We start from the raw sequence: 26142 nt of genomic DNA on the forward strand, positions 1-26142 counted from the left end.
AATATTTAATCAAGAGTGCATTTGTTTGACGAGTGCTCTGAATTTTTTTGTGTGTGATTGAGAGATGAAAAGATATTTGACCACTGCGTGTTTGGGGATGCTGTATTTGTATGCAGGCTGGGTAGAAACACAGACAGCAATATGCATTCTTGTGTGGTGACATTTGATGAAAGGCAGGCTCCATATGGTAAATGGGTTACAATCCTCCAGCTTTCTTTTACCCCTCCTCCCTTACTCCTCTCGCCCTCCTCCGTAATCCATTCTTCTCTCACTGCTTCATCATGTTATCTTCACACACTGTATAGCACTGCTGTATATGCACTACAATGTGTGCTTATTTTCTCTTTTATTCTCAAATGCCTGGCCACTATCAGGCTTATTTGATTGTGCTGTGGGTGCATATGCGCCTGTGCGTGCATGCATCATGGGCTGGTGTCAGTGTGATCCCCGAGGACCACAGAGCAGCATATTTCATCATCCCCCAGACTCCGCAAAAGGAAAGCCAAAGTCCCTTTCTCCTCTTTTTGCTTCTTCAGCAGTTTGCTCTCAGACCACATTTTTACTTATTTCCTCCTTTTTACTTTCAGGTGGCTGCTGGTTCCTCTGATTGAAATTTGCAACTTGTATCAGATGAACACCACAGGTATTAAAATAATATGGTGCACACTCATTACTTGTTGAAGTCCAATGAAAATAGCTTCTGAGCCTCTAGCATGAGTGTACTTTTTTTTTTTTGTTAGACTTTTCTAAAGGTTGCAGAAGCGTGATCTTCTTCTCGAGAAAAAGCAGCTGCACAACAAATTAAAACTGCTCGCCTCCATTTCTTACTTACGTAGGCAGCCAGTGTGTCTGAAACGTTAATTAGTGCAGCAGTGAGAGGGTAGGAGGAAGAATTAAAGGCCAGTGTGAAACCCAGGGCACTGTGAGATAGGTTAAAAAAAGATCCTCTCTTAGTCTTCCTAAGTGCTTTTTTGGACGTCATTGAAAAAACTCATGTGCTAAGAAGAAAAAAAAGAAAACTTGTAAGGACTTTGGGAAGAGCTGAAGTACTACGATGAGAGTTTGATTGCACAACACTGATGCGTATCTGAGAAGTGACACTGCAGAGGCTCAAAAAGAAAAAAAAAATCTACACCTAGCTCTTAATATTTCATCTAATATACAATTATTAAATTTTTTATGATATTCTATCCTGCTATTAAACACCGATATGATACATATGCCCTTAGGTATTATGTCATTACAAAAAAATTGGCTACATTGTTAAGAGAAAAGTAAAAACACAAAATGGAAAAGATGTCACAGGTTGATCACCTGTGGGGCGGGCCCACATCCTCATGTTGTTTTTTTTTTTAAGCCTATAATTGTTTTTATGTCTTTAAACAACTTTGAATGTTATGTTTGCAAGAGATTATTGGTCAGAATGACCTCATTTTGTTTCATAAAGGATGGTCCAGTGTTTCCTGCTCTGAAAAAAGGGTTGGCACTCCTTTCTTGAATATTTTGAGCAGATGTGATCAAGCCTGCTACTTCAATACTCCTAGGTCTTTCAGTCATGAACCTTGCTGAGCAAAAAGGATGATTGGACCAGACCCACACATGCCAAACTAATAAACCAGCTGAATAAACCCTTCTGTGTTGACATAACTGCTCTAAAAACATAGAGGAGACAAAAGCACTAAAATCCTCCTTTAATGCAACAGTAAATGCTCTGCAGCCTCTTCTGCAGTACCCACTGAATGTCAAAGGGCATCTCTCTGAGCATTTGTCTGAGAAGAACTGATCGCTTTGCTGTAATTTTGCACTTTGTCACATTATAATCCTAACCGAGGCTTTTTTTCCTTATTCAAAACATTTTTCCTTCTAATATCCAGGGAAGAACCATTTTACAGACTCGTGTCAGGGCTGCTTTGCATTTTTGGATTGTATCTCCATCCACAATCGTCAGGCTGCCCACAGAAATACTCTCTCGGCAGCCGTTGGGCCTATGAAAGAAACCGAAAAAAGCCATACATCAATTTAAAAGTCGCGTCAACAGAACATTTTTATCTTCGTTGTAAAAATGTTATCGACCCTGAAAACTTAACGACCCAGGAGGTCCAGCAGGAATATATTATTTCCTTCTAAAATTAGATCAAAGTTAATTGTTCCACATGGGAGTTGTCGACGTTTGCTTGAATGTTTCTTCTGTTGATTTAAGGTTGAGAAAAACACAGAAAAACACATTCATCCTCTTTGTTTCAGTTACTCGCCCAACACCCTGACTGATACAAGTCAATGATTTAAGAATTTTTTTTTGTTTTTTTGAAAACCTCACCTTTCAGAGACGCAGATTTATGCAGAGATCCTTTTCTTTTTCTCCGGTCAGACACTTCATACACACAGGGCACGATGCCTTGACTTGTTTAACGATTTACAGCGTACGGGGTACGGCTATCAAGTGACAACAGAGGGATTATATTCAGATTGTTACATTGCAATGATGAGATCACATGTGGAGTTTATGAGGATGTTTCACAGTGTATTTGTGCTTATTTTCCTGGCACAGGAAAAGACGACAATCACATGCCAGATGTGGACACATTTACCGGTACTGTGTTTTTGAGTTTCCAATAGCACGCTTAGATTTGACAATGTCATAAAATGAGAGTCCCCTATTGATCAAAACAAAGAGACAGGTTTATTTAGCATGCATTTGTCATATTTAGCTGCCGGACATTCCTGCACATACTGGCTCACCAACCCGACAGTGATGCCGCTGGTATTATCAGCATCCCTGAAAGGAGCCAATTATCCCAGATTACAAGCCCTATCGAGGAGCAGACTCGACGTCTGAGTTACACAACTGAACCCGCTGCATGCAGGCTGAACTCTGCCCGACTTTATGTCATGTGCACCAGGAGGCTCAGACCCTCGCATAGCTGCTAGATTCAAATTAATTCTCTTTCAAGCTCTATCTGACTTCTTTAATCAAATTTGTTTGACCCAGACACCTTAGCTAATTATAGGCCAATTTCTAACCTTCCATTTGTATCTAAAATTCTGGAAAAGGCAGTTTCAAGCCAGTTATGTGACTATTTGTATAGAAATGATCTGTTTGAAGTCTTTCAGTCAGGGTTCAGAATGCATCATAGCACAGAGACAGCACTGGTTCGAGTTACGAATGACCTTCTTATGGCCTCAGATAAGGGATTAGTGTCCATATTGGTTTTACTGGACCTCAGTGCTGCTTTTGACACTGTTGATCATGGCATTTTACTGCACAGGTTAGAGCATGTTGTTGGGATTAAAGGGACAGCTCTACGTTGGTTTAAATCATATCTATCTGACAGGTTCCAGTTTGTTCATGTACATGAGGTTTCTTCAGAACAGTCGAGGGTCTGTTATGGTGTTCCGCAGGGTTCAGTGCTAGGGCCAGTCTTGTTCAGTTTATACATGCAGCCGTTGGGAAGTATAATCCAGAATCACGGCATACACTTTCATTGTTATGCTGATGATACGCAGCTCTACTTGTCTATGAAGCCGGATGAAACAGAACCGTTAGTTAAACTTCAGGCATGTCTTAGGGACATTAAGGACTGGATGTCCAGAAATTTCTTGCTTCTAAATTCAGATAAAACAGAGGTTATCATTCTTGGTCCAGAGCATCTTAGGAAGGGATTAGATGGTGTTGCGATGGCTTCCAGTGCAACTGTGAGAAACCTTGGTGTTGTTTTCGATCAGGATTTGTCGTTTAAACCATATGTTAATCAGGTTTGTAAAATAGCGTTTCTCCATCTCCGTAATATTGCAAAAATTAGGAAAATCCTCTCGCAGAGGGATGCAGAGAAACTAGTTCATGCGTTTGTATCTTCTAGACTGGATTACTGTAATGTGTTGTTAGCAGGATGTCCAAGTAATTTGCTGAATAGGCTCCAGCTGATCCAAAATGCAGCAGCACGAGTACTGACAGGAATTAGCAGGAGAGACCACGTCTCTCCAGTGTTAGCGTCGCTCCATTGGCTACCTGTAAAATTCAGAATTCAATTTAAAATTTTATTACTTGCATATAAAGCCCAAAACGGCTTAGCTCCGCAGTATTTACAAGATTTGATAGTGCCTTATGTTCCTGGCCGAGCTCTCCGCTCCCAGGGTGCAGGTTTACTCGTAGTTCCTAGAGTATCTAAATGTAGATTTGGAGGGCGGGCGTTCTGCTATCAGGCACCATTACTTTGGAACCAACTTCCAATCTGGGTTAAGGAGGCTGACACCACCTCCACCTTTAAAACTAAACTTAAAACCTTTCTGTTTAGTAAAGCTTATAGTTAGTGTTAAGTAAACCTCTAGCTGGTGTTGGTAAATCTCTAGGTAGTGTAAACTTTAGTGTGTTAGAGTCAGTAGTCATTGTCGCAGCTATAGAACAAAACTATAATAGTTAGTCTCAAATATAGCTTCGCGGTAGATATGCTGCTATAGGCTTATGCTGCAGGGAGGCACCGACATGATCCGCTGGGCGGTGCCTCTCACCCTTCTTCTCCTCTCCTTTTCCCTGCCTCTCTTCTCCATTACCATTTTTATTTATTATAAATATCTCATAGCTATCATTTTTGTCCATTGTTCCTGTAGTTTCTTGTGCCGGCCCCCCTTTTTTCTCTTTTGTGTATGTTTGCAGGCCGGAGCCTCAGGAGCTGCGTTCTGGCCTGTGTTCCCGGCCCTCCCCCCCCTCTGGTCATCCCATTGCTTCTTCCACCTGCCTACGTGGATGTCTGCTGTTGCTGCTTCCGCCTGCCTGCACCCCCCCCCCCCCCTCTGGTCATCCCGCTGCTGCTTCCACATGACTGTTGTGTGCTGCTGACGCCCCCCCCCCCCCTCTGGTCATCCCGCTGCTGCTTCCACATGACTGTTGTGTGCTGCTGACGCCCCCCCCCCCTCTGGTCATCCCGCTGCTGCTTCCACCTGCCTGCTGTGTGCTGTCGACGTCCCTGACTCCCCCAGTCTGGCCTTCGGCAGGAGGGTCCCCCCTTATGAGCCTGGTCCTGCTCAAGGTTTCTTCCCTCCTAAAGGGGAGTTTTTCCTTGCCACTGTTTGGCTTAAGGCTTTTCTCCCACTAAGGGAGTTTTTACCTGCCATTGTTTATATAATAATTGCTCGGGGGTTTATGTTTATGTTTATGTTTATGTTTATGTTTATGTTCATGTTCTGGATCTCTGGAAAGCGTCTAGAGACAACATCTGTTGTATTAGACGCTATATAAATAAAATTGAATTGAATTGAATTGAAATTACTCACCAAATTCCTAATCAGAGCATGACTTTTTCATGCAACACGGTGAATTTACTCTCGAGCCACTGCTCACAAATCCACAAAGATGATGCAGAAAGTGTTTGATTCATCTGTTCTGCTGTGGGTACTTCTACACAAGCTCACCACATACAGACAAACGCATTCATAGTGCTCTTTTGGCTTTAATGAGAGTTCATATATCATTGCCATCAGTTATTTTTGCTTTTGCTTTTTTGCTAGATGCTGCTAGCCTAAAGGCAACACATGGAGTTAATAATTTATGCAAACAGGTGTGTTAGTGAAAAGATCAGAGCGTCATCCCAACTGTTTGCTTGGAAGAGCAGGGAACCTGGGCGCGCCATGCAAATAGCTTGGAGTTAGAGTTTGAGCGTGCTGGTGTCACTCATTATAGAAGTAGTACTACAAATACATGAGTACTATAGGAATACTTGGTACTATAAATGTCTATCAAAGGTAAAAATATGCCTGCATTCAAGAGTATACTTAAATTTAGTTAAAGATGAGCTTTTACTTCATATATAATGCTGGGCAATTGAACTAATAATAATAAGGCACAATATTAAGACTGATTGTATGAAGAACTGAGTTTTTATAAAAATGATGGAACGCATATTTACAGCATATCTCAGTTTTTATATCTGAGTTAAGGCATCAGATAATAAATTGAAATAACATTGATTTAAGCAACATCGACTTGTAGTCTAACCAGACCAGTCAAGTCTTGGTTTGAAGCCTGCACTCAGTCTGTGTGTGTGTGTGTGTTTATGGAGATTTTGTTGCTTTAGTGGTCTTTATTAATAGTAATTAGCTAGGAAATGGGGGCAGAGAGAAAGCTAGAGAGCGGGGAAAAGGCATACAGATAGGGTCACAAGCTGGGGCTCGAACCTAGCTGAGGGGGTTCCCCAGATGTATGTTTTTCTGCAAAAAAATATAGGTCACCACCTGCAAGACACGTTTGCATAGCAACCATGCCACAGAAATCGTTGGTGTCCATGAAGAGAAATCCTGGGTACTTCAATATGCTACAAATTCACAAAGGACTGTATTAACTTCATCTGGTTAAGCATCGAAAGATCATTGTTATGTCCAAGTAGGAATGGGCGATATTTTACCGTTCACGATTTACCGTCAAAAAATTTCCCCACGGTAAGAATTTGTCATCTCGCGGTAAAAACGATAAATTCCCGTTGGTGACGTTTTTGTGTAAAGCCGGATTTATGGTTCTGCGTTAAATCGACGCACAACGTACGTGAAGGAAGGAAGGAAATGAGAGAGAGAGAGAGAGAGAGAGAGAGAGAGAGAGAGAGAGAGAGAGAGAGAGAGAGAGAGAGAGAGAGAGAGAGAGAGAGAGAGAAAGAAAGAAAGAAAGAAAGAAAGAAAGAAAGAAAGAAAGAAAGAAAGAAAGAAAGAAAGAAAGAAAGAAAGAAAGAAAGAAAGAAAGAAAGAAAGAAAGAAAGAAAGAAAGAAAGAAAGAAAGAAAGATTCCCGTTGATTTGCGGATCTGAGAGCGAGGAGTCATTACAGTTTTGCAGTACAGGTGGACTAATTTAATTGGTTTTTATTAATTCAATTTAATTGGTGTAGTTTAGTAGCATTTAGTATTCTTTTAGAGCAGTGTTTTGGGGGCTCCAAAGACTGAATGTGGTGATAGATTTATAGTTACAAAGGTGGAGTTGAATTGGTATTTTTTTTAATGTCATTTTTATCGTTATCGGGATAAATGCCAGAAATTATCGTGATCCATTTTTTAGTCCATACCGCCCATCCCTATGTCCAAGAAATATACTGTGGTACTGATTAACAAAATATTGATACCAGAATTCTAGAAAATGTGTCAAAATTGAGTAACCTATTAAGAAATGGTAAAAAATAAAAAGTAAAATAAAAAATAATAAAAAATAAACTTTATGTAGTATACTGACAGTTACACTTAAGATTTATCTTAACAGACTAATATCAGAAATCACTGATAATAAACTTTTATGTAAATGATGCTTCTAACCAAGGAGATGGCAAGACTTCAAAGGCCCTGCCTGATGACAGTAATTTGGATTTAGGATTCACAACACTCCCAACCACATCAGAGACATGTTTTTCTTTGTATGTGTGTTTTTGGAGCCTCACATTTCATGTTGCACACCTGCCTGCTGGTTCAGGTGAAACGAGAACGGGCTGCTGGCTCTACAGCATTCTCACACTGAAAGGACAAAATTCAGCCTGAAACCTGAAAAGTGGGACAGCACTAGCAGCACGACCGCCACCGCACACCCACGCCGACACGCTCCGTGGCTTCCCTTTGTTCACCTGCGGAACTGGAGCCAGGTAATGTGGTGACGTAGCTCTGGAAAGGCTGATTTATGGTCCCGCGTTACACCAACGCAGAGCCTACGGCGTAGAGGACGCGTCGCCGCTTACTCTACGCCGTCGATTTAACGCGGAACCATAAATCAGGCTTTAAGTGCCGCGTCTGCTCCTCTTCCCCCAGACCCAACTCCTTTCTTCTCAACGCCGACATCATCCATGAAAAAGATTCACTCACGACTAGGGTTCCCTGAAAAATAAACAAGGCACACCTCATCGGCAGGGCCAACCCGATTGTACGGAAGAGTATTAGGGCCACTTAAAAAAAATAAAAAGAATTCTGAGAAAAAAGTCAGAATTCTGACTTTAATCTCAGAATTCTGAGAAAAAAGTCAGAATTCTAGGCCACTAAAAAAAAATTAATAATAATTCTGAGAAAAAAGTCAGAATTCTGAGAAAAAAGTCAGAATTCTGACTTTAATCTCAGAATTCTGAGAAAAAAGTCAGAATTCTGAGAAAAAAGTCAGAATTCTGACTTTAATCTCAGAATTCTGAGAAAAAAGTCAGAATTCTGAGAAAAAAGTCAGAATTCTGACTTTAATCTCAGAATTCTGAGAAAAAAGTCAGAATTCTGACTTTAATCTCAGAATTCTGAGAAAAAAGTCAGAATTCTAGGCCACTAAAAAAAAATAATAATAATTCTGAGAAAAAAATCAGAATTCTGACTTTAATCTCAGAATTCTGACAAAAAAGTCAGAATTCTGACTTTTTTTCTCAGAATTCTGTGATGGATGGATTTTTTTCTCAAAATCCATGGATGGATTTTTTTCTCAAAATCCATCCATTTTCTATACCCGCTTTATCCCTTGCGGGGTCACGGGGGTCTGCTGGAGCTTATCCCAGCTCATTTCAGGTGAGAGGCAGGGTTACACCCTGGACAGGTCACCAGTCCATCACAGGGCCACATATAAACACACAAACCATGCTCACAACCACACTCACGCTCACACCTACGGGCAATTTAGAATCACCAATTAACCTAATATGCATGTTTTTGGACTGTGGGAGGAAGCCGGAGTACCCGGAGAGAACCCACGCAAGCACGGGGAGAACATGCAAACTCCACACAGAAAGACCCCTGCCGGGCCTGGGAGTCGAACCGGGGACTTTCTTGCTGTGAGGCAACAGTGCTAACCACTAAGCCACCGTGCTGCCCCCCCCCCCAAAAAAAAAAAAAAAAAAAAAAAAAAAAAAGTCAGAATTCTGAGATTAAAGTCAGAATTCTGACTTTTTTCTCAGAATTCTGACTTTTTTCTCAGAATTCTGAGATTAAAGTCAGAATTCTGACTTTTTTCTCAGAATTCTGAGATTAAAGTCAGAATTCTGACTTTTTTCTCAGAATTCTGACTTTTTTCTCAGAATTCTGACTTTTTTTTTTTTTTTTTTCTTCTGAGAAAAAAGTCAGAATTCTGACTTTAATCTCAGAATTCTGAGAAAAAAGTCAGAATTCTGACTTTTTTCTCAGAATTCTGACTTTTTTTTTTTTTTTTTTTTTTCTTCTGAGAAAAAAGTCAGAATTCTGAGAAAAAAGTCAGAATTCTGACTTTTTTCTCAGAATTCTGAGATTAAAGTCAGAATTCTGAGATTAAAGTCAGAATTCTGACTTTTTTCTCAGAATTATTTTTATTTTTTTTAAGTGGCCCAGAATTCTGACTTTTTTCTCAGAATTCTGAGATTAAAGTCAGAATTCTGACTTTTTTCTCAGAATTCTTTTTTTTTTTTTTAAGTGGCCCTAATACTCTTCCGTACGATTGCCTTCCCATTTCCTGGCGTTGTGACTTTTTTTTGCCCCTTTTTTTGTGAGTGAAACCATTTTTTAACTCGCACCTGAATTGAATTAGATGCATATTTTTGAATGCCATGAACACATGAAAAACAAATTATTATCCAGCAATTCACTTTAGTACAAAATTACAAAATGAACTGAATAAAATAAGTATTTCTTAAACAGAAACCTGTGCTGCTTAACTTAAAATTGTATAAATTCATATAAAAATGCAGAAAGAAAGCAGAATATGCATTCTGTAATAGTGCACATTTTTAGTGCAATAACAAAAGTGCAATCAGAAAGTCTGTAGAAAACAGAAAAAAATAACTTGTGAACTCAACAGCTCAATGCACTTTTCCATTGGCATTTTAAGACTATTTTTTTACTCTCACAGTAATACGGGACAAAGTGCGTCCCTTTTCAGCTCCGGGACGATTCCGTTTTCCATGGGGAGGGTTTGCAGCCCTACCTGTAAAGGCGGATTTATGGTTCTGCGTTACACCAACGCAGACCAGGCTTAACCCCACCCCACCCCCGCCAACACACGACAACTTTGTAGTAAAGCCACAGAGGAGGAGTGTGCGGACGCGGCGTGGGGTGGAGCAGGAGCAGCAGCAGGAGCAGCAGCAGCTGCGGAACATCCATCCATCCAGTAGGCGCTTCACCGGGGCGTGCGGGTCCGCAGATGCGGGGGTGAGAGGAAATGGCTGACGGGAACTCGTGAGGACGCGGCGGGCAGACACCTGGAGCTCAGGCAGCAGCAGGAACAGGAACAGGGGAGGGGGAGCATGGAGGACTCGGAGCCCGCAGAGGACGGCTTGCTCGCGGGCTTGCGGTGGAACCGCAGCGCTCGGGACCAGGCGCAGCTCAAACACAAAATCCGCGACCTGCCGGGGCTGCTGAAGCACGGACTGCACCTGCGGAAGAAGAGCGTGAGTGTTTCAAACCAAACCACCGCTGGACCGCTCCAGTCCTTCCGTGTTTTTGTGTTTAGAAATAAAACAACAGAAAAAAAACGTTATCAAACGGTTTCATGTCGTTTAACAGTCAGGTTTTCCTGACAACACTCTGTTCCCCCAGAGGCCGTTTCATAACCTCGTCACGACTCAGGTGTTTTCATTTTGCAACCAACATCTCTGTCGCAGAGGCAGCCGATACATGTGTGTGTGTGTGTGTGTGTGTGTGTGTGTGTGTGTGTGTGTGTGTGTGTGTGTGTGTGTGTGTGTGTGTGTGTGTGTGTGTGTGTGTGTGTGTGTGTGTGTGTGTGTGTGTGCTCTTTACCCATAATAACCAGAATAACTGCTGGACACCTTCACACTCCTGTAGTCAAGGCAACACCGCCAGAGACACTACACACACTTGCACTGCAAAGAAGGACGTTTACCTGTGTGTCTGTATTTGTACACAATCAGCCTGCTGTTTCCCAACCAGACAGAAAGCTTAAAAATATTATTATTGTCATTAATAATATCATGTATATTCATGTGTCACTTTCATTTTTAAGTTAATTTAGGGTTCAGTCAAGAAAATGCAAACTGATTAGGCAAACTAACTTGTCTGAATTAAAACAAAGAGACTGCCTAAAAAAAAAAAAATCAATATAAGTTCTTAAGGGACGCCTTGCAATTAATAAGTATAGTTGGATCTGTTCTGCAGTAACATTTCTTTAACATTGCCATGACCTTTTTTGTTTTCCCGAAGACTGCCCAACATGACAGTAAATGTGGCCAGATGTGGAAAACACACCTGAGCAGCCAAATGGCTGCTCCAAGTGTCAGCTCTGCTCATCCTCCTGATCAGCGGCAGCCACTTGGAAAACATGTGCCGTCTCCCCTCAATGGGAATCCACGGCTGTGTGCCAGGACATCCGGTCCCACTGGAGCCAGATGTGCTAAAAATATGCAGCATTTGTAGTGTAAAGCCACACAGGAGCACAGAGAACAGTTTGTCATGTTGCATCTGGCTTTCTTCTTTTTTGCTTTTAAAGTGACACTTAAATGAAGTTCAGATTGAAGCAACAATGTTTTTCTATGAATTGTAATACGATCAAAATGTCCTGCCAGAATCAATTATTGATATTACGTCTTAGAACAAATATCCGAGGACAGTAAATCACGTTTGATTCCACAGAAAATCATTAAAGAAAATATTGAAATTGGTTAAATTAATTAACAATGTCGCTGACATTACCAATTGTACTGTTTTTAATCAATGTGTTTGAGACTTTAAAGAGAAGTAGAAAACAAGAGAACATTTGGCAGATGAGTTATTTTCCCATCACTTCTCATCTCTTTGTGGATGCACCTTTTAATGTGTGGCTGAGTGTAGTTAGGCATGTGTAAGTAGTGTTAAGGTATGGCTGGTCTGTGCAGGCTGGTCGTCTCTTGACATAGGCAGTTAACTATGGTTCACCTGGCACACACAAACAGACACGCAATGTCATGTTCCCCACAAAAAAGGAGGAAACTATCAAGTTTTGTCACCCATAAAAGAGAGGTTTATAGGCGATGAAATAATAATGAAGAAGAACATTTAAAACTGTGTTTTACTCAGAGATTACAGCATGTTGTCACCACTCCACAAGTGGACACCTCTGCCCACATCTGGTCTTTTCTTTAAAGTACATAATTTCTGATTTCGGTAGTGTCTCACATTACCTCGCATGCTTTGTAGATGTTTGCATACTACCTATGAAGTGAACTGAAGCTGTTGTGTTGCACAAAGCTATCTGTTGTCTTTGTTTCCAGCCTCCAGCAGTCTCTCTGCAGAGCCCTGTCTTACTTTTACTCTGTTGCGACTTTCTCTGGTGTCTAAATATTTTGTCTTATTATTGGCTGCTGCGTAACAAAGGTGTAAAGAGTTACTAAAGAAAACCTGGTTTATCGTATTTCCTTTCTGCCAGAGTTGGTTTTAAACCTAACTTTTGCTCTGACAAAACTGTACATCAATGTATCTGTGGAGAACATTAGATCTTATTCTTTAACATTAATATTTTTACTGACCGGTAGTAAAATTATGTCAAAGTTTTGAGAGGCTCGAGGTTATTAACTGGTAGCTGGCCTGTGGTGCTGCTCGTAAGATAGATTGTATTTTCCTGTAATTTTCACACACATATATTGTCTAAACCAATTTGAATTCTCTGCAAGATATTAAGCTAATCTGACCAGCTAATTCTGTTTATTCTTCATACAAAGAATTTGTCTTTTTACTTTTAAATTCAAATTTGACTTTCACACGGCAGTACCCTCGGACTCTGGATGCCATTATATAGACATACAACCAATCAGAGAGATTAAACTGGTGATGTAGGCAGAGCCACACAACCAGACCAGTATCTACAAAACACATCCAAAATGATGTAGGTTGGGGATAAATGACTGTTGTGGGTTTTTCAGTAAAAACTTGTTGGACCAAGGTGTTATCAGTTCTGCAGTCAACTCGGCTGTTTTAAATAGTTGCTGTGGGATGTTCCTGTATGAGTCATCACATAAAGCCACACTTTGATTGGCTCAGTGCTTTCTATAGTAGTAGAAATGGTTGTGAAGATTTCCACAAAGTGAACTGGTATGGCTAGTCAGGTTAAGGTTGTACAGTCGACTAATACATTTGGTTGTGTTTTTGGTTCCTTAACCAAAATAGAGGATGAACAAGTATAGTTTGGGACATGAAGATCACTTCAAATACCGTACTATGATCATGAAGTAGTTGTCCTAATTTGTTAGATGTAGAGACTTTAACCTACTTTGAACTACAGTATTTGCCTGATCTTGTGTAGATTCCTCTTGCCAAAACCTCGGGGCATGGACACAGAAACTTGAGTTACACCCCTGAATGTCGCCATTCATATAGCAGCGTATAACAGTTGCTCTGTCAAATTGTTTTTTTTTTGTATTGTCATACATTTTCTTTGCCAAGCCTTTTTTTCCATTAAAAATATGTACGTATAATATATACATGAGCTTTTTATTACCTTGATCGTCACATGGAGTACGAGATCCCTGTTGAGGTGGGATGGATGATGTGATCGGAGATGGCAGGAGTGTTGTGTTTCTCAAGCCATGGCTGTAGAAGCATGTTTCTGTGTACCAGTATCTATCTCCATGAATTTGGGACAATACAAGTCGACAAAAGACTTCATTCAGACCAAGAGAAATTGGATGTTACAAGTTTTTATCCATGCTTTCTGTTGGGAAGGTTCACCTGTGATACCATGCTTCCTGCAACATCATCACTACAGTTGTCACCAGGTTGGAATCACAGTGCTCCAATGCATCTATGAGGATCTCTGGAGATTTCAGCCAAAACTATTATCCACCAAATTTTCCCCTAGTGCTTATTCTGATTGATCCTATTTTTTTTCTTGTATATATTCCTTAGAAAATGTACACTGCAACAATTTAAAGTATTATTCCATTATTCAACTCAACTTAGGATGTGTTCAACATCAGTTATGATACGATTCATTTTTAACAATTTAATGTGATTTGATGTAGTCTGTTATTAAGACATGTATAAATGGGCTGTTTTACATCATTTTAATCAGCTGTTGTGTACTTAAATGCTACCTTTTTAGCTGTAAGAGCCCCCCGATATAATTACGTCAGATTGCACCCTGAGTATCATGGTGCGTACTCTTGATGATGCCACATTGTTCACATTTGAATGATACTAATGTTTATTAATTTTGAACATACAAAAGCTACTATTATTTGTTAAGTAGACTTCTATTTTGGATTTAGACTTGAGCAAAAATCTAGACAAGCTATCAGTGACCTACACAGACTTTATATAAATGTGAAGTTGGCTGCTTTAATGTGTGAGAAAAGATCAAGAAACCATCTGCAATTACAACGAAAGCTATCTGGCGCTACAATCAATTTGCCAGTGAACTGTTGATGATATCTTTCAGAAGATCTCGTTTCTGCAATATGGATGCAGTGAAAACAGGGGCTTGGGAAATGTTTTTAATATCCGGCAACATCTCTCCTCCATAACTGCATTATGCATTGAAATACAAAGATGAAAGAAAAAGTGAGGACCAACATATTGAATAGTATAAAAAACTTTTTTTTAATTTTTTATCTACATAAAGTAAACCTTTGGAAATTGGAAGTGAAGTTTTGCAGTGCGTAAGAAATGCCAACATTAAATTATAATAAGATTCAAGAGTGGGGTTTGAATCTGCCATTTATTCAGAGGTTAGCAAAGTCATAATTTAATCCCAAAATGGTCAATTATTTGACTACAAACAGATGAAAGTAGTGAATCTGTTAATTCTATTTTCTGGTTGTAGATTACTCCTTTAATAAGTCCATGAATTAACTAATGACTGTACGGTTTGGTAAGTCGGAGGCCATGTGGCGGTGAGTTTAACAGATCTGCTGTTTGTTTGCTTAGCAGCAGATGCTTTGATGTCTCGTAGGGAAGTCGACAAGAGTTTAGGTTGAATGTCTGTGCAAGAGGGGGCTTGCCAAGCATACTGCTACAGTTCTTCACTGTGCTCAGCAATCTAATCTGAGAGTAATCCATTTTCTTGCAGATAATGACCTCGCCTCTCCTGCTCACTCTGTGTATGTGTGCTTTGAAGTCACTGCACAGATTTCTCTTCTCTTCTCTTCTCTTCTCTTCTCTTCTCTTCTCTTCTCTTCCTTCTCTTCTCTTTGTTGGTGTGTTTTTACAGTATGAATGAAACACCTCTGGTTGCTGATGTGTGTCTCGGGTGTACTTGTGAGAAGACACGATGGTGAAGAAACAAAGACCCCTCAAGAGATCTGTGTCAAGCAGACGAAGAGATGAAGAGACGAGATAGAGCGACCAGGATGAGAGAGAAAAAGGAGGAGAGCAAGATGAAGATAGTGAGAGTCAGAAACTGTTTTAGTCTATGTGCTCGGTTGGCTGAGTGCCCCACTTAACCCCTTGGTGCAAACGCTGCATTGGCAGCTCTTCCACACTAAGCTGGCATCTTCTTCTTTTTTTTATTTTGTGAGAAACAGTTTTTTTTCTTTCAACAGCATCTTAAATCCAAGCCTCTTACTTTATTATTAAAGTGCGAAGAAGAAACTTTGTCGCTGATTATTGCCACTTTCTTTGTGAATCTTCCCATTATTCTTTCATCCTGTGGTTGTTTTGCACCATATTGCTTATTCCGTGTGAAGAAAAGCTATTGTGTTTTAACACAATAGCTTTTCAGAAAGCACAGTTACATCTGCAGCTGTCTCTATAATTACTTGCTCGGTAACACGGTTTCTTTCTCTTTTTTTTTTTGGCAGAGGTGTTCAAGTTTAATCTGACAATTTTCTTCATATTTGCTCTTGAATAAAGTGATCCTCTGTGATATTTGAAATAGTTTTTTCTTTTTGATGGAAAGGATGCTGCGAACATCTGAGTGAACATGTTTCTGCTATGATGATGAGCTCACCAGGGTTTGATATGTTTATATTTGTTATTCTCATCAACTGATTTGTCCACATCTCTGCCTCCAGCCTAGATGGCCTCTTTTTATTTGCATTGCAAAGCGTGGTGTGGCTCCAAAGCAAAAGCTTCTAAATGAAAATGCTTTGAAGTAACACTTGGAGTTAACACCATGACCTTTTACCTGGATAGAAAAAGAGTATTTCTGGATATTTACAGCTCATAAACTCCTCCATCAGTATTGATATTAAGCTTAAAGTCTCTATTGAAAAAAAAAACACAGTTCAGAAGTTTACTGTTCAATAATTGATTAATTTCACCACCACAATAGTAAAGACATTGCTAACTAATTTTCTGAAACCTAAGTGGTGTTGACAGGGAGCTGTAGATGTGCTGGTGCATGGAAATTACTACTTTTGTACTTTTGTTTCCCCTTTTTAAACATTGAACACCTTGTGCTCTAACTGAATGAGTTTTTAGCGTTGCTGTTTGGAGTGCTAGATAAATTCTCAACTAACTTAGTAAGAAAGCAACAAACGGCTAGTATTTCTCAGAATATTGACGTAACGGAGAGTGGATGAGCCGAGTGTAACTTGTCTTAAAAGGTGGGTGGGCAGCTGTGTTATGTATTTCCACTGGCGTGTGTGTGTGTGAGAGAGAGAGCGAGCATGTCACATTTCAGATGGTATAATAGCCATAATAAGGATCATCCACATAGATCTGCATCGCTCTAATCATCTTTCTGTTTCATTTGTTGCAACTGGAAGCGGCTGCCTATTATTTATCTCCCTCTCCGTCTTTGTCTTCCTCACTCTACTCCTTTTTCATGACTGTAATTGAAATGATCTCTCTGCCTCTCGCTGCCTCAGCTCCTCTCCTCTCCATCTGTCACACTCACATCCACTGTCATATATTCATAGACTGCTGGATTGTTCAGCCTTTGTCTGTTCCCGTTCTTGTTACCCGCTCTTTTGTATTTCTTCATGTACACTCATCACTTACAGTAGCGAAGGTGCTCTTCCTTTGCTCATTTGATCACTAAATCTCTCTCTGTCATCATCTGGTTGTGTTGTTACGAGCAGATAATGGGAGCTGAAGGGCAGAAGTAATTTCTTGCACGGGCTCAGTTTTCTCCGAGGGCTCTCAGGAGGGAATTAAACCTGCGACTCTCGGTGATCCAGCTTTACTGCCTGAGCTCACAAGCCACTTGCACTGCAGGAGTTTCATCTGTCTCTTTAATGAATGCTGGCGCGGATGGGTGCTAACACTGAGTTCTTATGACAGATACTAGTATTTGATATTTTCTCACCATATATGGACTGATATCGATGCTGTCTTATTCTAAAGTGTTTGAGTCTGCCTATTATTGGTGTAATAATGAAGCTGCCCATACTGTTCATGTTACGCATTAACAGGCTAGTTTCTTATTCTGGATCATAATTAAGCTCTTTAAAATAATTTTGAAGTTACAAAGAACATATCATTGCTATTTGGTCTATATATGCTGTCCTGCTAAAGATTTTGCTATTTCCAAATGAACAAAAAAAACAGTTTTTGTTGGTCAGCATTGTTCCGTATTTTCTACGTTCAGATGAAACATTTACTAAGATGGTCTAGAAGCTCAGTTTTATGGTGCCGCCGAAAGAATGAGTTGGGGGTTAAAGCCAGACCACCCAGGAACAGGGGTGATTGTAATTTAAGTAAGACACAAGGAAGGTTATGGTTCATTGGATTGATTGGTCCAACCTGGAGGTCAACAGTCCTATGGACAGTTCTTTAATACGTCTGTGTTCTTGAGAAGGACACTGAACCCATTGGCCCCAATATTTTCTTTGTTGTGTGCTTGCAGAAAAAAGCATGCTTCGTTTATACACAGTAAGAAGCATGTATGGGACCATGTGTGCAGTGGTGCAGATTCTCAGTCATATGTGGTCACGGTAATCCTAAATCCTTGAATTTGAGGGCCAATTGCCGGTTTCTTTTGGTTCTTGGGCACTAATCTTCAAGGGTAATATCCACCCAGTAACACAGCTGCATTGAAGTTTACCACACTATCAGTTTGCTTGTTCTCTTTAATGTAACATTTAAGTTGCAGGACAGTCGCATTTGTTTTGAGTTCAGAGTTTATTTACATTGTAAACTTAGTTTACATTATGCTAGATGAGTTGAGTAATTTTCTTTGTTTCTTGAGTTTCCTGAAGTTGCAGCTGCTCCTGTCCTCCTGCTGGTCAAAGAGGGGGAAAAAAAGCGGAGGAGGCATGAGTGCTGAGCCAGGAAATGGGCCAAGCCCCAGCTTGGGACATGAAGGGGGAATGGGGCTTAATTATGTTGGTTTCTGTTAAAGATTTCAATTTAGTTTTTTTGTGGACTTATCACCCAGTATTTAAGTTCCTCTTTGTTTTATTTTGGTAGGTCAGTTGTTTGAGTTAGTTTGACTTTTATTACTAGCTATTCTGTGTAGAACTCTGTTATTTATACCTGTTATAGGCCCCTTCAGTTTGTGATTTGGAGGTTGGATTATTTTATTTTTTTGTCATCTTTGGTGAAAATAAACACCATTTTTATTTAGCTCATCTTGTGCCTGCCTGCCCGCCCTTGGACTGCTCTGTCCATCACAAATTTTTACAAGAAATATCCCAACAACAGTTATACCCGAAGAAGCCTTTCTAATGAGAGATTTAGCATTAAAAGTGGCTGCAGTACTGTAAGTGAGCTGTAAGTGGACCATTCAGATTTTATTTCCAGACCAGAAATGTAAATTTCTGCTGCAGATCTTGCCACTTTTAGTCCGAAACACTCAGCCTGCAATGATTGGTCAAAGGTGTGCAAAAAAAGCTGCAAATCATTAAAAGTAAGAGGAAACAAAAAAGAAGCTCAATTACATCTCTTTAACCCTATGAAAGCTAAGACATGCTTCACCCGACCCCTGTGCAAGATAAGAAAGAGATCCAATTTCCTTTGTCAAATGTAAGTGATTTAGATAAGAAACTGACAAGCTAACGACTGTATTTGAACTAAAATCACTCGGTGATGACCAGTGAGGATTTAGGTTAGAGTTGGGAAACAGTTTCAGTGACTAAAGGTTATCGCCACCAGTCTGTTAAACCTGCAGCAACAGGACAATGTGTGGCTCAAAGAGTGGAGGAGGAGGAGTGTGTCTGAAAATCACCCCTAATCACCATATAATGCACTGCACATATTCAATAAATGTCCATGTATAGTTGAACTGTATGTGTTTTTCACTTACTGTAGAAGACATGTACTTTTCTATTAGGGAAACATCCCAGTTTAAGTAGTTAAGCACATATACCTTCTCGGAAAAACCTTCTCTGTGACCTATGAAGGACAAAAACAATCAAAATCAAGGCAGAAATTTTGACTTAATTGTGTATTAATTTGCGATCACGTCAAGTTAGGTGTACCAGTAGAATGAAGATTGTTGCGCAAGTTTTCACTCTGTAGTGTACAGTGGTACTTCTATGCAATATCATCACCCTTTTTATTTTGCTTTCTGTTAGGGACCACTTTGATGTGGGGATAAATGGTTGTAAACTAGTAAATTACTAACAGCATTGAGCAATTTTAAAAGAAGGGTAAAGGATTCTCTTTTGTGAGTCAAAGTAAAGAAATAACAGTATAAAGTGACACGTTTTTTCAACCCTTTTTGCTAAACTGGGTTATACTGGCTGTATCTTAGCCATGGAAATAATACCTGGTTAGTGGAAATGTCTTTTTTGATAGACATTATCACATATTATGATACTTTTTCCACTTTTATTCCAGTGCAATTGCTGCTTAATATAGTTTAGTATAGTAGTCGGATGAACAAAGTACTATATGCTGTCAAAGAAAATAAACAAAAATCACTTTAAAGACCCATTATACAAAATCCATAATCTTCAAAGATGTTTACAAATGATTAGGGACTCATGCATGGTAACATCTGGGATCAGTGCCAGGAGACCCCTGTGACCATCAATAGGATTAAAGTTGGTTTGGAAAATGGCTGAATGAATGATCTTAATGGTAAGAGATTGAATGTTCCTGCCCCTCACCTACAGTCACAAATTGTAAATAGTGACCAAAAGAACGAGATCATCAATATAAAGCGGTGTGAATTTCCTTTAGCCATTTGAGAGAAACTTGGAGTAGAGTTGCTGCTCCTTCACATTGAGAAAGGCCACCTGAGGTGGTTTGGGGTCTCTGGCTTGGAAGACTCCTGGATGTTTCCCTGGGGGGATGTTTTGGGGGTGACCCAGACTCAGGACGCTCTGGCAGTCCTTGGACATCGTCTTAGAAGAGTGAGAGGAGGTGGCGGCTGGTGAGAGGGAGAATCTGGGCCTCTCTGCTTAGGATGTTGACCCCATGACCCGAACCTGGATACGTGGACGTTAATGGATGGAAATTACAAGTGTGTAGTATTAAGTTGTTAACTCATCAGCAGAGCAGACAAGATATCATTAAATTACACACTTGTGTCTGCAAGCGGTTGGTAAATATAAAAAAAAACAAAACAAAAAAACCCCAACAAAACAGGACATGGACAATTAATATTTAATCAATTTTATAAACAGTGTGTTAGCACTTTAACAACATTATCATTTTGATGTCCTAATTTTTATTTTTATTAATGAAGAATGAATTGGTTTTTTTCTGTCTATTAGTGTTTGATTTAAAAATGATTAAACCAGATGAATGAATTTTCAAAATAATAGTGTTCTTTTGTCTGGTGAAAGTTTGTTAGTGTCGGAGGTTTATTTAACCATCAAGGCATGTAGCAACTAAACCCTGGCTAATCTTTAAGGATATGATTAAACCGGGGTATTTCTCTGAGTCATGTTTGTTCAGTGTGTTTACTCTGTGTGTGCCATTCTGTGTGACATGACTGATGGATTGTGTTTTGTTTCAACAGCAATCACCTGACACCATCCCCGGACCGAGCACTGGACCTGCTGTACACAAGGTATGGAGGCACACGCACCAAAACACATGCAGTGATGTCATCCCTTTAGTTTCACTGTGAAGCAAAAACATTGTTTTTGTTTATATCCAGTACAGATGACATCAGTGGGGAAATTACCTCGGGGCTTTTCCAAGATAAATTCACCACAAACACACACATTCACGCTCTTAGGCTTATTTTGCCATGCATCACTATAATACAGTTTTGAGAAATATTGTAATATTGGATTCCTCCAGAGGCCCGAGCGCTTGCATATCTCATATGCATTATTTTCTTTATGGCACAGAAAGTGTGAATTAAAGAAATTAAAGTTAAAATAAATGATGCAACCTGAGGTAAGAGGCTGTTTATAGAAGCACATCTGTTTCTCTCATGACAAATAGTTTAGATTATTTTGGGTGTAGTAACTTGGATATTTGTGTTGCCTCCATCATTTTGATAAAAACACGTTAATAAAACAAGTGGAGAAACCCTGTGGTTTCTGAAGAATAGTTTTTAAACCAGTTGTTTTTGGCCTTTGGGGCATGGCCCTTAGTTCCTGCCATGTTGGCAGAAACTAAGGCCAATCGACCCCAGTTAATCCAAAAAATGAACAAACAGGTGAAATTAACAAATCTGGCAGTCACATGGATCATGTCCAACTCGAGACAGTTGCCGCAGCCTGCCTATTTCTGCTGATGGTTCACTCTGATTGACTGTCTGCCACAACCGAAATGAGGAGCTGGAGCTCCAGCAGAGTTTGGCCAGAGCTACTGCAACTATCCGTTGGTAGTCTGGTCTGAGCCGAGCTAGATGGATCATGCAGGACAGCCGTCAGCCGCAGCGGCAGGACTACGTCCGTGATCCCGACGCTACCGGGTTGGCCTTGAATGATACGGGGTTGAAGGTGGCTCACATGGAGCAGACGGCCGAAGAGGTGACCAGTTTGACCCAGGCCTGCTGGCTCAGCTGTCGGCGCTCCTCCCAACCACAGGCCAGCCAGTTGCTGCCTCTGCTCTTGGCAGCATTCTTCTCTGCACTCTGTGAAGCTAAATCTCGAAGTATAATTAACAGCACAACAAGTCATGTTATGTTTTAAGAGTAATTCATGCCCTTTTAGCCATTTACTCACACCTCAGATGTTGCATTCACCAAAACGTAAGAAGCTAAAGTGTCGACAGCTAGCAGGTAACGTCTTAGACCGCAAGGCAGCTCCTTTGTTTGGATGTATGTAACTGTCACTTGTTGGAAATATCAGATAACTCCTTTTTGTTTTTCTCCACATCATGGGGTAAACAAAAAAAGGGAACAACTGGCGTATATAAGGTATATTTCTTTAAAGAAACACATTTGTTTTTACTTTTTTTTTCTTTTTCAAAAAGCCACAATCCAAGGGGGAGAAGTAAAAATAAAATAAACAAAATGGACAAAAACTGAACCACGTCACCATCTTCCTTCAAAACAGCTCAGTCCAAGAAATACATGGTAAATCATGCTGTATAACTTGTCAAGATATGGACATTATTGGGTCCTGAGTTGCAAGAACGCTTATTTCTTTGAAACAAAGTCTAATGAAAAACCATTTCCGAGGTCAAACACCTCCAACCTTTCAAGCTGACAAACACGTTTTTTGCTACCATCCTTGCAGGAACTGAAGGTTTTCTGTTGAGTCACGGAGTATAACAAGGTCAACAATGATGCACAATGGGTTTTCTTTCCATTAAATAATACTTCCATACCCTGAAATACTTCTAAAATGCCGTTTATCATTGTGTGAGCATCAATACTGCTGTTAATCATGTGTGTTGCAGAATAACAAGGTACTATCCCTCTTAGTTATAATAGTCTGGTGCATCATATAGAAAGACCAAAAATATAAATAGACCAGAGCGAGCAGCCATGCAAACAACTTAACTGAAACACAGTTGTATTCTTGATGGTATCAACAGCTGGACTACTGCGGAGAGCGCGGGCACAGTCGATGTTCCATTCCTCAGGGGGAAGGACATTGAGTTGTCCTTGTGAGCCAGTCAATGACAAATTCATGTAACCACATTAACTATCTTAAATTTATGTGTAGGGCAGTGCTGAGATAAGCATTTTCTTTCCATTGTCATTTTTTTTTTCACTTTTGAATAACTGGATTGCCTAATTTCTATGTTGTTTCTTTTGTGTGTCTCAGTCTTGCTCCCAGAGTTTCCCTTGTGCTGGTCGTGCTGTGAGGAATGCTTTCCTCTCTCATGGACCGTACCCAGCTAAAGACAAGATACACCTGGCCAGAATCATACGGTACGCTTGTCTCTGTCTGTTCATGCGTCTGTCTGCAGGGCTGAATCAATAAATCCACTGAAGCATCACTTTTGAGCTCTGTCCTAATCATTTATGCAGTAAGATGAAGAACTAGCAATGTACATGCTCAAAAGTAGATCACAAAAAGGCCTGGGAATACATGCATTTATTTGCAGTGAACATAAAGAGCATGCAGATTCTTGAAATTAAAGATTAAATACAAATATAAATACTCTATGTACCGTCATTGTACAAGCGCCCACACAAATGCACATAACACAAAAACACACACAAGGAATTTATCATCCAGGGAGAGCAGACGGAAAGGATTCAGTAGTTCAGAGGCAAAGGCTTACAGAGAACTAATGTATAATCAATGGATATTGATTTAAAAAAAGTCAAGCTTTGTGCCAAAGAAGTGTGTAAGCACATCATGACATTCTGTGCTGAAAACATGAGTGTGTGTGTGTGTGTGTGTGTTTTAACAGGCGTAGCTATGTGGGAGTGGAGCTGGTGCAGTGGCTCTCTGAACAGTGCGTGTATGTGCGCTGTCGGACTGCTGCTGTGCGTGTCTGGCAGGTGCTGCTGGAGCTGGGAGTCCTGCTCTCTGGTAACACACACAAACGCGTGCACACACACTAACGTGCAGGTGTTAGGACTGTGCTTCAAAATTTATAGCTGCCCTTCAGCGACATCAGCAGCTATCCAGATCTCTAAAGAGATGAGCAGGGGACTTCTAGAGGAACAGAGAGGTTTTTATACAGGAACAGAGATTTATTTACTGACTCATTCACCCGCTCGACACCGCAACCTGATTTTAATTTAGATCTTTCACACTAAGACTGTGAATTAGTGCTTGTGCAGCAAAGCCCCACCGAAGTAATCATTAATTTCCTCTGACATTATGTATTTTTAACCATATTAACTGCAATTTCCCACCCACAGAACGACCTAAACCTGTTAATTTGATATTGGTCCATGGGTTGTAGATATGACTATGGCAGTAAGTTGTAATAATAAGAAAGTAGAAACTAGCCTATTTTTGTTGTAGGCATTTTTATTTTTTATTTTTTTAAATAAACACCTGTGGGTCTGGTAAGTTAAAATCCAGGTTTTACTGTGGACACCACGTCTCCGCACTTTTCTAGTTCCAACAACTCTTCAATTACGTTTGTGTTTATTAAGATTCATAAAAGTTAATTTACACATCATAACTCGTCCCGACTGAAATCTTCAGAGGCTTTGATCGGCTGTCGCACACAGTTGGTAAAATTAAACATTCATGTCTGAAAATACACAATTATTAATGTTAACAACAAATGTCATCATTGTGCTTTTTAGGTAATGTGTATATTGTTTAATTAAAAAACAAATTCTCAAAACGTACCAAAACTATGAATAATCAAGAGCAAAGCATTCAGTAGTAAGTTTAGGATGGCGGTATTGCTCATGCGTAAGAAACTTGATATGCTCTGTTGTTTATTTGTCTGTTTTTCTTCTCTCCAGTGGACCAGCGGGTGATGTTTTCTGACTCCAACTCTTACTACCAGTTCAGTTTTGAGGAGTGTGACTCCGCCTCCTGCGAGTTTCGCTCGAATGAGGCGGATTGGCCAGATGCTGCTAAGCTCCTCCTACAACTTGCCCCATATGTTCAGTTTCGCTCCGGTGGCGGGACCAATAGCCCGTAAGTATTAAATGACCAACGTATCTATCAAAGTTTGCTGATCTTAGGTTCTTGTCAGTCTGTTTTTAGTCCATCAGGTCTGAAATTAAAGCTCTTAGTTCCTGTCAAGTATGAAAGTAGAAAGCTTCAGATTTAGATGTGTTATCAAGGTAATTTATGTTTGGTTCAGATCAAATTTGAAATCATTTTGAAAGATGTTTTTACATTAGGGCAATGAAAGTGGAAACGAATGAGCCCTCTTTAATATTGATCAGTTGAGATAGTAAAAACAGTTATGACATCAGTGATAATTATTCCTGAAGTAGCGATGAACAAGCGCCTCATACAGGATAACAGCTGTGACTGTCAGGACGTTCTGCTGCGGTAAGAGCTGCCAACCCAGCGCCGCGGGAATGGGTCAAAGCTGCTGACTCTCACAGGTGGTTCCACCGGTTATCATCAGACGGAAATGAATCTGTCTCAGCCTCTCTTGATTCAGGGGTGTGATAGCAGAGAGTCGAGACAGTTGGACATAGTTGGATATGTACTGTACAGTTAATGCGACAATGATGCTTACAATCCTGCATCTCTGTGAGGACGATATATGTGAACAAGAGATAAAAAATTGGGAACGATGAGACGGGTGACAGGAGGAGCCAGTCAGCTTAAGAACGAAGACTAGATGTTCTCATACGTTACATTTATCACAAGTCAGCCTGATCATTGGCTGTCGCGTCTCCTCCCTCTTGCTCTGTGGCAAAAACATTAAATAACCGGGTTTTATGCGAGAAAGCAGCATCAGAGACATTTCAGAGGCTCACGTGCCTCCACATCTATGAAAGAAAGGCACTCGCATACATAAGATGGTCACCCGCTGGGTGGTGTCAGCAAGAGTTTCCTGCTTCTCCTGTGTGTGAGGCTCCTGCTGACGCTGCTGCTGAACTCAATCTGTCACTCAAATGTAGAGTGAAAGGTGTGTGTGTGTGTGTGTTTGTGTCGGGACAATAAAAAATTGAGTATATATGTGGAGCACAGGTTGATATATTCTTATGTGTCAATGTCAAGTGTTGTATTTAAAGATGGTAAAGAGTGGAGTCAGTGAGGGGAGGCTTAAATAAGGTGAAAATGGATGATTGATGCAGCAGATCTTTATGTATTTTACTGGACACTGTAAAAAAAAAAAAAAGTTTACATTCATGATACTGAGCACAACAGCTGAATATTCATGGCAGTTTTAGCTATAAAACAAAAGTAAAAAGAAATGTAAACATGTCTGTTTCTGTAAGTATTCATACAGTATGTGCACATCCATTTTTGCTTGAAAATACACCAGACATTTTTTTTCCTCAGAGTAGTCATGGATATAAGTTTGCTTTCAGCATTCTCACCCACCTGCTCTCTGCGTCTCTCACTGTCGTGCCATTT

General features: G+C 40.1%; 1 protein-coding gene across 1 annotated transcript in view; it reads left to right on the forward strand.

Annotated features, from left to right (window-relative positions):
- Window positions 1-10044: 10044 nt before the first annotated feature.
- rapgef5a (Rap guanine nucleotide exchange factor (GEF) 5a) overlaps window positions 10045-26142 on the forward strand; it is a 42591-nt gene continuing 26493 nt past the window's right edge. The window contains exons 1-5 of the mRNA XM_061742652.1: window positions 10045-10344; window positions 20736-20786; window positions 22948-23054; window positions 23543-23664; window positions 24561-24738. Coding sequence (XP_061598636.1) covers window positions 10201-10344; window positions 20736-20786; window positions 22948-23054; window positions 23543-23664; window positions 24561-24738 — 602 coding nt within the window. The 5' untranslated portion in view covers window positions 10045-10200. The remainder of the gene's footprint in view (window positions 10345-20735; window positions 20787-22947; window positions 23055-23542; window positions 23665-24560; window positions 24739-26142) is intronic.

Source organism: Cololabis saira, chromosome 15 (assembly GCF_033807715.1).
Source record: "Cololabis saira isolate AMF1-May2022 chromosome 15, fColSai1.1, whole genome shotgun sequence".
Taxonomy (NCBI): Eukaryota; Metazoa; Chordata; class Actinopteri; order Beloniformes; family Belonidae; genus Cololabis; species Cololabis saira.